The sequence below is a fragment of the Lepidochelys olivacea genome (genome assembly GCF_965140295.1).
Source record: "Lepidochelys olivacea isolate rLepOli2 genome assembly, chromosome: 7".
Lineage (NCBI taxonomy): Eukaryota > Metazoa > Chordata > Testudines > Cheloniidae > Lepidochelys > Lepidochelys olivacea.
The window spans coordinates 7,435,281-7,447,295 of record NC_140417.1 but is presented as its reverse complement, the minus strand read 5'-3'; the positions used below and the strand labels follow the sequence as shown (position 1 = coordinate 7,447,295).

General features: G+C 42.7%; 1 protein-coding gene across 5 annotated transcripts in view; it reads right to left on the bottom strand.

Moving 5' to 3' along the window:
- Positions 1-12,015, bottom strand: part of SLC25A26 (solute carrier family 25 member 26) — a 146,237-nt gene that overhangs the window by 11,188 nt on the left and 123,034 nt on the right. For all 5 annotated transcript variants that reach the window (XM_084633463.1, XM_084633466.1, XM_084633465.1 and 2 more), the window contains one exon: positions 9,431-9,500. In XM_084633463.1, coding sequence (XP_084489589.1) covers positions 9,431-9,500 — 70 coding nt within the window. The remainder of the gene's footprint in view (positions 1-9,430; positions 9,501-12,015) is intronic.

Genomic DNA, 12,015 nt, shown 5'->3' with positions numbered 1-12,015 from the left:
ACTTCATATGGCTCATAAAGCAACATTCATTGACTATTAGGTATTTGTTGTCTGGTATGTGTACGGGCAAGCCCATGGTTCTCAAACTGATCAGGGAACTTCAAGCAATAAGTGGATCAAGGTGATCAGCTTCTCCTCACAGTAGGTTGGTTGATCAGTTTTGCTTTGGAGGGGGCTATGCCCCTGTAAGTAGCAGAAAAAGGGATTACATTCAGGAATCCAATATGAAGACCTTAAGCAAATTAGACTTATGTGCCAGCCCATTCTTGCTCCATATTAACTTAAGGTCAGACTTCTTTTCCATTCTAAGCCAGTTCTGGACTAAATGACTAACTGACCTTGAGAGAACAATTTGGTTAGAACCTTTCGTGCTGATGTCAATGCTGTCCTTTTAAAGTAGCTAAAATAATACTCAAACACTTCCAAATTAACAAGGCTGGAAACTGAAGTCTTTCCTTTACCCACAGAACAGGATTAGTGTAAAACTGTGAAACACAGGGATTTTAGTCCTGCTTGAAGCACAAATCTCAGGACAGACTATGGAGTCATTACCAACGTCTCCATAACGTTAAATTATTTTTCTCAACTGAGCCTGGCAGTTTCTTAAAGCATTCTTAGTCCTAACAGTTTCTCATTGGCAGTGGTATAAATCTAGGCTGCTACAGCGCCTGGCTTGCGTACAATTTACTCTCGGATACAATGTCTCCAAACGTTCTTATCCAGTGGTTTAATCTAGGCTGAGTAGTTCTCCATTTTCCCAAATGTCTGTTTGGATCTTTTCAGCTTTTTTGCCATTAGCATGTCAATTTCTTCCTTTTCCCTAACCAGGAAGTATTTCTTACAGATCTAAGAATTGATTTAGAATGATGACAGCACCAATAATAATGTGCTTCGTGAACACGACATGCAGAAACGGAACAGCTAAATTAAATGCAATTTTGCATATGCTTGACTAGAACTAAAATTTATAGCTGGCCGTGATGGGAGCCATGTTTTATATAAGGCAATGGGTGTGACAAAATCAATTTGCCCTGCCTTTATTCCAAAATGCCAAAGATAATTGTTAGAGTAAGCTCATAAGGTTTATTACTTTCCAAGAACAGTTTCATTGACAGGCTACAGCTAATAAGGTAATGGTCCCATTTGCATTACAACTATAACTGTGTCAGAGGACTTGGTTCCTACCTGGTTGTCCCCTAACCTGGTTTATAAATGGAAGGAAGTTGTAGTGTAGACAGGACCTGACCATTTCAAAGAAGCGCAATTGAAACTGGACTGTCCAAAGCTCCTGGCTTGCAGTAAGGTCCTGGCTGCACCATCACCTTTAAACACTTTGTAACCATATCAGGCACAACCATGCTGTTACTGGGTCCACTGACTCATTTATAGTTGCGGCGTAGACAGGGGCTGGAGTCTTTGCTTAGCTCATTAGCATCTAGATTCACCTACAGAGAATGTACACCGACACTGAACACAAAGAGAAGGCTGCTCGCTCATTAATATTTCCAACACAGTGATAAGTAAATCTAACACTGTGAACATGCTTTACATGCTCACTGAGAACAAATTTCTGCTTCCTGTATCATGTAAAGTCACAGTGACTGCTGTACATTAGGATCATTTGCATACATGCTGTACACACACTAATGTTGAATGACTGGCCTAAACCAAACCCAAAGCTTGCAATCCTCTCTGCAATTCATTTCTCCGTGGCAAATATTCCTAAACAGTGGGTGATATTTTCACACCCCCTGGGTTAAGTAAAAGCATTATGGTTAAAAAGGTTAAACATACCCAGGGTTTTTTTTTTTAGTCTTGAGAAAAGAAGACTGCGGAGGAAATTGATAAGTCTTCCAATACGTTAAGAGCTGTTATGAAGAGGATGGTGATCAACTGTTCTCCAGGTACACTGAAGGTAGGACAAGAAGTAACCAGCTTAATCTGCAGCCAGGGAGATGTAGGTTAAAGATTAGGAAAAACTTTCTAACTATAAGGGTGATTAAGCTCTGAAATAGGGAGGTTTCCACGGCACTTTGTGGAATCTCCATCACTGGAGGTTTTTAAGAACATCTTAGGTAAATACCTGCCGGGGTGATCTAGGTACATTTGGCCCTGTCTCAGGGGAAGGGGCTGGACGAGATGACCTCTCGAGGTCCCTTCCAGCCCGACAGATTTCTAGGATTCTGTAATTTCTACAGAGGGAGGTGATTTTCTTTTGTTTAGCAAACATGGAAGCAGGAAACCCCAAAGTCCTTGAAACTCCCGTAGGCTAGTCTCCCACTGGCGATTTACTGCCATTCCTCCTTCCCCACGCAGACCAGATCTGGGAGGAAGCAGGACGGAGCAAATGACTGCATAGTACAGTCTGTGCTGTCTCAGGCCCCAGCATTAGGGAAGCAGAGACCCGCAACAGCTCTAGGGCCTGCTGCTGCCGAACAGTGCATGCATGGCACTCCGCAAAAACACATCCTGTGGATAGGACAGAGGGCAACTTGTTTTATGCTTCCCCTCCTCTCACCCTCCAACATACCTGGAGGCAAGAGTGGGAGCAAACTATGCCCCAAGACACCAGCACGTAGAGTGCAGAGAAGATCCTTGGGCCTGCATTGGAGAGAGAGAGGCCAGCATGAAGGACTCCTGGAATCAAGAGAAAAAGTCCCCAAAGTTCACCAGAAAGTCTGCTGGCCCCTTCAACAAACTAGGATCCAACCAGACACCCAGTTCTTCATTTTTCACATAGCTGCAGGTGACACCACTGTAACCACCAGGTGCTTCTAAGGACATTATTGGCGAAATTAATTCCTAAATCCCAGATCAGCCCTGTGGGTTAAGCACATGCTTCCTCTGGGCTTAGGTACAGCATGGACCTTTCATAGATTCACAGGGCTTAAGACCACAAAGGACCATTATGTCACCTACTCTGACCTCCTGTATATCACAGGCCATTAAGATTTCACTCAGTCACCCCTGTAGTGAGCCCAGTAACTTGTGCTTGACTAACGCATGTCTTCTAGAAAGGCAGGCAGTCTGGATTTGAAGACATCAAGAGATGAAGAATCTACTACTTTGCTTGAAGAGGCTAGATCTTGGGATTTTCTCCCTGTAAATACACTTGGACACTGGAATCAAGTCACTTCTAAGATCTGGTCTTCACTACCAACTTATGTCTGGAAAATCCACACCTCTGAGCAAGGCAGCTATACCGACCTAACTCCCAGTGTAGGCAGCGCTATGGCTACTGTCCTGCTGCACTGCTTTAAGTATAGACAAGCCCTTAGTCTTCTTTTGGGTAAGCTAAACAGACAGAGCTCTTTAAGTCTCTTGCTGTGCAGCATTTTCTCCAGCCCTTAAATCATCTTTGGTGGCTCTATTTGGCCCCCTCTCTGATTTTTCAACCCCCTTTCTCAAATGTGAACACCAGAGCTGTACACGCTGTTTAGGACTGTTCTCACTAATGCCATGTATAAAGGTAAAAATCACCTCCCTGCTCCAACTCACTCATCCCCTGTCTATACACCCACAAGTCGCATGAGCCCCTTTTACTGCAGCATCTGACAGGGAGCTCATGCTCAGTTGTTTGTTCACTATGGCTCCTAAATCCTTTTTACAGTCACCTCTTTGCAGGACAGAAACTCCCTTCTGTACGTGTGGCCTGCATTCCTTGCTCCTGGATGGATAGCTTTGCATTTGGCTGTTTTAAATGCATTTTGGCTTAATAGACCCAGCTTGCCAAGTGATCCAGATCACTCTGCATGACTGCCCTGTCCGATTCACTTACAACTCTGCCAATCTTTGTGTCACCTGCTTTTGAGCAGCAGTGGTTTTATATCAACTTCCACATCATTGATGAAAATGCTGAATAGCATCGGGCCTAGCACCTATCTGTGCAGAATCCCACTGGACACATCCACATTCAATGATAATTCCCCATTGACAACTACTTTTTGAGAGCTGTCAACCAGTTCTTAATCTACTCAGTGCATGCCTTATTGACACCGTATAGTGCTACCAGAGTTCTTTGCAGACCGGTGACTCTCATGTACTGGTGAGCAGAGCCATATGGCCTATTAAAGGGAGAATCAAACCAGGACAGAATACAGGAACCTAGGGACAATCTGTCTGATCTGTAATGATTTAATCCGTTTAGATTTGGAGATCTGAGTACCTGCAAAAGGAAGGTCTTGAAATCAGATTTCCTCACTGCCTTTTCTGGTTAAGGAGGCTCTCAGACCCAGCGTGTAATCTTGTCAGAGTTAATTAGATCAAAAAGGAGAGGACAGCGACCTTCCACTTAACACGTAAAAAGACCTTGTCAGTGCTTCATGATTCACAAGACTCGCTCCTCCACTCTGTCGGTGGCTGTGTCACTACACTGTATCAATCATTCATGTGCAGCCCCACATATTTTTTTATGGCCTGGAGAAAGAGGGCATATTTAATCAGAGAATTCTTCCGCTGCATTGAAGTGACATTCCGGCTCTTTTGCAGACAGGAACTGCCATATTGGATTAGGTCAGTGACCCAGCTAGCCCAGCTAGACCTCTGACAGTGGTCACTACCAGATACCACCAGTTACAACGTTTGGACATAGGTCCCAGGTTGCAAGAAACCTGCTACTGGACTACGATAGAATAATCTGCCCATAGGAGAATCTTCGTCCTAACCCCCATCAGACCTGCCCTAGAACAGGAGGTTTAGAGTTTGTAGTTTATATTTTGAAAAATTTTACCTTCTCTATTGTAACTATGCACATTCTCATTATCTATACCAGGCTACGTCTATGCTACCACTTACGGTGGCAAAACATGTGTCACTCAAGGGTGTGAATCTTGCACCTCCCTGAGTGACATAAATTATGCCAGCATAAGCACTAGTGTGTACAGTGCTTGTCAGCAGAAGAGTTCTCCCGCCGCTCGTTGGGGGTGGTTTAATTATGTCGATGGGAGAGCTCTCTCCCGTCGGCATACAGCGGCTACACGAGAGATCTTACAGAGGTGCAGTTGCATTGGTACACTAAGCTTTCTAGCGTCGACACAGCCTAATTGTCCAAATTTTTCAGTCCTACCAAGCTCTTGGCCTCTTGCAGCAGTGAGCGCCACAGGTTAAATTCTGTGGTATTTCTTTTGATCAGTTTTAGACTGGTTGGTCGTCCATTTAACTGAGCGTTCTCTTGTTCTTGTGATATGGGAAAGGGTAAATAGGAGCCCTGATTTATTTATTTTATTAAGGTACTTCTAGAGCCCCATTAACATAGTATCTAAGGCTCAGACCTTCAGAGGCAGAAGAGCAAGTGGATATAAACTGGCCATGAACACATTCAGGCTGGAAATCAGAAAAAGGGTTTCTAACCATCAGAGGGCTGAGGTTCTGGAACAGCCTCCTCATAGGAGGTGCAGGGCAAACAACTTAATTAATTTTAAGAGAGAGCTGGACAAATTTATGACTGCAGTTCTATGCTTGTGATGGTAGCAGGCAGGGCTCACTCCCAATTTACATCTAATGTTCCTACAAGCTCATGGTTCAGGGTTTCAGTTGGCCACCTGCAGGGGCCAGGAAGGAGCCTCCAATGTAGTCGGGGTGGGGGCGGGGCGGGAGGTTGGTCGGTCTCCTTCCTCAGAAGTATCAGAGATGGCCATAGCTAGAGATGGGACACTGGACGGGCAGGCCTAGGGCACTGAGGTCTAACCATTAGTACTCTATCCTCCCTCTCTGCACTGTTCATTATTTTATATCGCTCTATCGTGTCCCCCTCATTCATTTCCTCTCCAAACAAAAGAATCTCTGTATTTTCGGGTTCTCTCAGATGGAAGCCTATAATTCTAATAATTTTCCATCACCCATCTCTACATCCCCTCCCCTTCCGTTTCTGCTATATCTTCAGCAAGACAAGCTCACCAGAATGAAACAGTAGCCCAGGTGCCATGACAATAGCTTATAGTATTATTTTCCATCCTGTTGATTTTGCATCCTGACATTCTGGGGCAGACTCTGAATCCCACTCTGCTCCCTCTGTGCTATTCAAACAGCGACTTCCCTGGCATGTGCTAGTTTCTAGAAGGCATAGACACCTATGATGGCTCTTACACCACATTCCCTGCCGTTCTTATTACAGAATATGTGTTGGGGGTGGGGGCAGTTTGAGGTTTGACTTGAGTAGGTTGCACTCTGGCTTTCTTCACCTGACAGAAGGTCTGTTGGGATCCTTGCCAGATGGCACAAATTAGAGCAGCCCCCAGGCTGCTCTAACCATCATCTCTGGCCAAGGGACCAGAGAGGAAGAAGAAATTACATAAATCAAGACATGGCACCTATGGATTAGATTATTAACAGCTGGCAGAGAAAGAACTCCATGTCTCATTTACGTTTATGCTCATGGTTACTGTGTTTATATATATAAGTGCATTGATTGCATATGTGTAAAAATGTGCAGAAACAATAAGACAGACAGTCAGGTCTCTCACAGATCTTTGACTTTAGTCGCTGCAATTTCACAGGCGTTAATGGAACAGGTGTTTTGGATGGAATTCAATATACTGATGCTGTCTGTTTTCTCTCCACCAAACAGTAAATTATGATCAAGCTAGAAAACAGCCAACAATTTGTCTAGAACTAGAAGCCAAAAAAGGACTGTGTATTCAGCTTGTTTGCTTTATCACCACGCCTGTTCTCCCAACCTCTAAAATGTTTGGTCAAATTTTGTGGTGGAGCAAAGAACACAAGGGAAGTACGAGTCCAACATGTTCTCTGTGTCTCAACACTATCATTGTGGTATTGGTAACATCACAATGATTACAGCTTAGTTGTTACTTGCATAAAAGCCTTTTTCTGCCTTTCCAGAGGTTATAATGTGGTGAATTACAATCACTCTAGTGCAATATATGCACATAGTTCTATTTATGGAGGGTTTGCATCTGTGGCTAGATTTGGGTTTTCTCCCCCCTGACCTCTTCATAAAATAGATTAAGTTTACAAATTTAAGCAGGCAGTTTATTCTGATATGTTTTAGCTGCAGAAACATTTACAGATTCAGAAACAGGGAACTACTCGTTGTAGCAAAGGAGCGGACATTGGAGGCAATGTCTGATTAGATCAACATATAATGCCCTCCTATTACATGTCATGGGGAGAGGAGGTAAAAGAGTAAGGGCCTAATCCAAAAGCTAGTGAAGTCAGTGGAAAGACTCCTCTTAATCTCAATGAGTTTTGGAGCTGGTCTTAAAACAAGGGGATGTGTGAATATTGTTGGTGGGAAGGAAAAAGGAGAAAAGGGAGGAAAAAATAGGAAGGAGGAAAGAGGGAATGGCAGAGTGTAAAAGAAGGAACGTTTGCCATCTGCTACAACATATCCAACAAACTTTAGACCCCAGCCCAGCAAAGAATAATGCACGTGCTTAACTTTATGCACTGTGCATAGCTCCACTGCGGTCAATGGCACTGAAACCCCCATGCGGAATGCTGACGGGACTCGATGGAAATGAAAAGTTAGTTCAAAACAGGGTGCCTCTGCAGAGCCAGTCCAGACGGTCAGACGCAAACCTGTGAGGTCCTGATTGACCACTGCAATGCTGAGTGTCCTGGACTCACATTTATGGCTTTGTCAATGAGTCCCAGGGGAAACTGGGCACACTTCACAGAACCAGGTCCTTGGACGTTTTTTTCTTTCACATGTGTTCACTAGGGGGTGAGCATAGGTCACCTAAAAGCCAGTAGGTGGTAACAATTCTAGTCACAACCACCCTGAGCAGAATCAAATGGACAAGGCAAGGAAGGGTGATTTTGTGATTAAGGCACTGGACTGGGACTCAGAGGAGACCTGAGTTCAATTCCTAGCTTTCCCAGAGACTTCCTGGGAGAAGTCCCTGGACAAATCACATGATTCCTCTGTGTCTCAGGGTTTGTCTACATGCAGTTTTTGCACTGATTTAACAATAGCAGTTTAGAAACAGATCTCATTAAATCAACACAACCCCTAGCACTGATCCAGGCCAAGAATTCTTCCGTCAACCTAGCTACATCTACATTAGAGGTTAGGTTAGCTTAAGTATGGTGCTGAGAGTGGTGAATTTTTCGCACCCCTGAGCGATGTAGCTGGGTCGATCTAAATTTTCAGGCCTGAGTTATATTGATTCATTTTAAAGTTTTCATACGAGTACAGTTGGTTTTGGACATAAACACTTTTATGTCAATCTAACTGCATCCATGCAAGGGTTTGCACTGATTTAGCTAAATCAGTGTAAATTCTGAGTGTGGACCAGTTCTCAGATCCCAACCTGTAAAATGGGGATAATCAGTCTTTGTCTGGTCTATTTCAGCTGTAAGCTATTCAGAGAAGGGACTGTCTCTTACTATGTATATGTACAGTGCCTAATACCAAACAGAAAGCTTGATTGGTGACTTGATCTCTGTTGCAATATTACCAATAATAATACTTGGAGGTCAGAAACTTCATATCCAATTAGGTACATAAGAGATATTTAGATCCCTATTTTTTAATTATTTAAAGACAATCAAAAGGCCCTTTTCTGGTAAATCAGCAGATTACCAAAGCCAAAACTTATTTGTTATTCATCTCCAGCTTCAGAAACCCTATTATTGCTTTTAAACAGGATTTATTCCTTCCATATATTCTGTTACCAATTTGGAATCTTAAACTGTATTTTACTTCCTTTGGGAAATGCTCTGGCCGTTCATCTCTTAACGACTAATCTGGTTTTTCTATTAAGACAGTTTGTTGTTTTTCTTCTCTGTAACTTGTCATATATATTGATGAGTCATTAATTAATTGACATTTTAAAAGTTATTTTAAACATCTACAGTAGGCTGAACGAGGCCAAGAGGCCTACTGAAGAATTCAATTAACTTTTGGCTTGTTTGGTAATAAATAGTGCGATATTGTATTCTGCCATTCGTTTTCCCTGTGCTAGCGTCTGGAGATTGCCCAGATGTTTTGTCCTGCCTCCAGGCTGTTGCAGTGCTATCCTCTGCTCTCCTGACTCTCCTTAATCTGCGCTGCTGTCAAAGCTGTCACATGAATGGTGAATCATGGCTTCTCCCTGCAATCACTTAAACCCCTGGAGAACAGCTTGGGGCAGACAGCTGCACAGACCCGCACCTAAGCAAAGCCTCTCCTCGTGGAGGATTTTACAAATCAACAACAAGATAATCTGGAAGCCTGACTGACAGGCCCCTGGTTTTCAAATAACAGAAATTTGTCAAAAACAAATTGGTTGTCTTTCAAGCAGACACCCTTTTCAGTGTTCTTTCCCCACGCCCGGTAAAGGACTTTCCTTCTTCCAAATAACAACTGGATCCATTTTCCTCTAAACAAACTAGAATTACAAAGGAATGTTGTTCTGCTATACTTAATAGATTTGCACATTTTTCCCTTTCTTCTTGAGCATTTCCCAGTATAACATATAATCCTTTGCACCTGCAAAAGCTCCACAGGTTGCCGACTGCCAAGAATCAACCACGTGACCCTGCTTCCACGACCAGAGATCCTGTGTTTAAAGAGAAAGGAAAATAAGAAGTTATTAAACATTTGAATCTATCCGATCCCCTGTGAGTTAAATCCAAAGATGGGAACTCAAGTGAAAAGCTATTTTTGCAGCATTTTTCAGTGATGTAATAAGTGATTTTTCCCAAGGAACTTTTGTACTCGAACAAGCAGATGGAGTGAGAAAGAACTGAAGGGGTTTGAAGTAAATCACTTACAGGGATTCGCTAAGTATGTATTTAAGTCTGCAGCAATGCAGATTTGCAAATATTTAATGAATTTATTTTCTTTTTGGCAAATAAAACAATGCAAAGCAGAGCACTAAAAAAAACCCATACAAAAACTGATAATCAGTTCTGCCTTTCCATCCCATATGTGCCTAACATCCCTGTTTGGGCGGGGGGTGGGGGGGAGGAGTCCTTAGCTTAATAAAATATTAACTATTGCCTCAAGCCACTCCAGGGCGTTTCTTTAAAAATCACTCCTGGTTTAATATATTTCAATGCAGGTGGGTCCCTGATTTTTTACCCAATGTGATTAGGGACCATGTGTTGTTCTCTTCCGCACATATCATGCACCAATCCATTTATTTTAGATCATCATTTATACACACACACACAAGATCACTGACATACATGGTGTTTTCCATGCAACGGGTGTTAAGAATCAAATCAAACATACAATATGATCAGTGAAATTGCTATTAGCAAGCAAGATGGTGCAATGAACAGACTGTGGGGATGTCAGGCTGGCTGCTTATTATACCAAATAGGATCATTTCACTGGTCCCTTGCCCTCTCATCTTCAACCTCCCAGTTTATCTCCATCTTTTCGGTTTCCATTACAACTTGTTTGGGGCAGGGACTATACTTTTATTAGGTTCAAGTACGGTGCCTAGCAGGATGGGGGCCTGATCTTAAACTCTTCTAGCTGCTGCCATCATAGAAATCAATAACATCACTTTACATTTGTAGCATTATTCCTCTTTTATACAAGAATACAGTTATGGATGTTCTTTAAAACCTTGCTACCTTTATGCCGCAAAGCCAAGATTCTCTTGTAAATAACCAGATAACTGCGCTAGCCCAATCCCAGTGATAACAGTGCGGGGCTCCTGATTGGTTGTATGAGAACATCCCAGTATGGCCCTGGTCATTCTTCTGTCAGTGGGTGACTCTGTATATAATGCTATCTATAGATTCTCCTTGGTAACTTGGTTGTTCTGTGTGATTGATGCTTATGTTCTATTTGTATGTGGCAAAATCAAACAACAAATAATGATGTTGATTGGTGTTTGTCATAGCTAAACAGTTTTGTCTCTGCTTTATTAAACAACTAAGGATCCATCTCTCATACTAGCCATTCTTTTTCCTACTGATTTGGAGGGTGCTTTCCAGTATGGGTTTCTAAACTGATAACATCCACAGCAGATGGCCAGTTTTCCTTCTTCAAAACAGTGGACTCATAATGCTCCAAAATCTTAGGATGCTCGTCATGATTAATGCACACAATTTGGACACATGCAGTTTTTCGTGCAATTCGTCCCTCCTAGAGAGCATATCTAAGATGAAAGGTGGAATCTTCAAAAGGGACTTAGGAGCTTAAATCACATTTTCAATAGTGATGCAGGCTCCTAAGGGACAAAGTTACTTTTGAAAATGGGACACAGGAGTCTAAATCACATTTGGACTTTTGCCATTTTCCCTCCATATCTTTATAACTTCATATGCTAAAACTTGGTATCCTGAAAAGCTCATGTTTGTTATTCAAAACACAGCAGACACCAGGATGATCGACTGCAGAATGAGCAGGGAAATGCAGGGCAGACTGCTAGGGTTCTGCCATAAGCCCGTGTCCTGAGCTTTTATGTGCAGCTAGAGAGAGTCTAGGTTACTTATGCTGTTTCTGTAAGGTCTTATTCAGTTCCTTTATGCAGTCTAAAGGAGGGTGCTGTGTGTGTTTATATAAATGTTAAATTAGGAATTAATCCAGAGGTTCCCCCACATGCTGACATGCTGCGTTTCTCTCAGAAAAGCTATTCTGGATGAAAAGCTGTGCTGAAAAGAACCCATCTGGCTCTGCAGTGGAGTTATGTAAAAACAAAGACTCAGCCAAGCAAGGCAAATGGTGATTAATTCCCACAGACTATGGTTATAATTGACAACCGGTATTTGCAAAGAACCAAACAGGGTGGAAAACTGTTTAGTGGGGCATAGCTAGGAACAGTTCAGTGAAATTAGGCAAAAGCAGAATGGAGGCTGGATAACAGGAAGAAAATTCCCTAACAGCGAGGTCTATTAAACTGTGGAACAGTCTCCCTAGGAAATTGAGGAAAGCCCTCTCATCTGAGTCATTTAAAAATAGACTGGAGAAGGCACTCAAGATCCTACTATAGGGAATAATCCTAAATTGGCAGGGACCAGCCAAGATGATCTAATGAATTTCCTTCCATCTCTGATTTCTGTGATTCACACGGAGTTCCAAACCCACACACACGCAAAACAGAGAGAGGTGGGGAA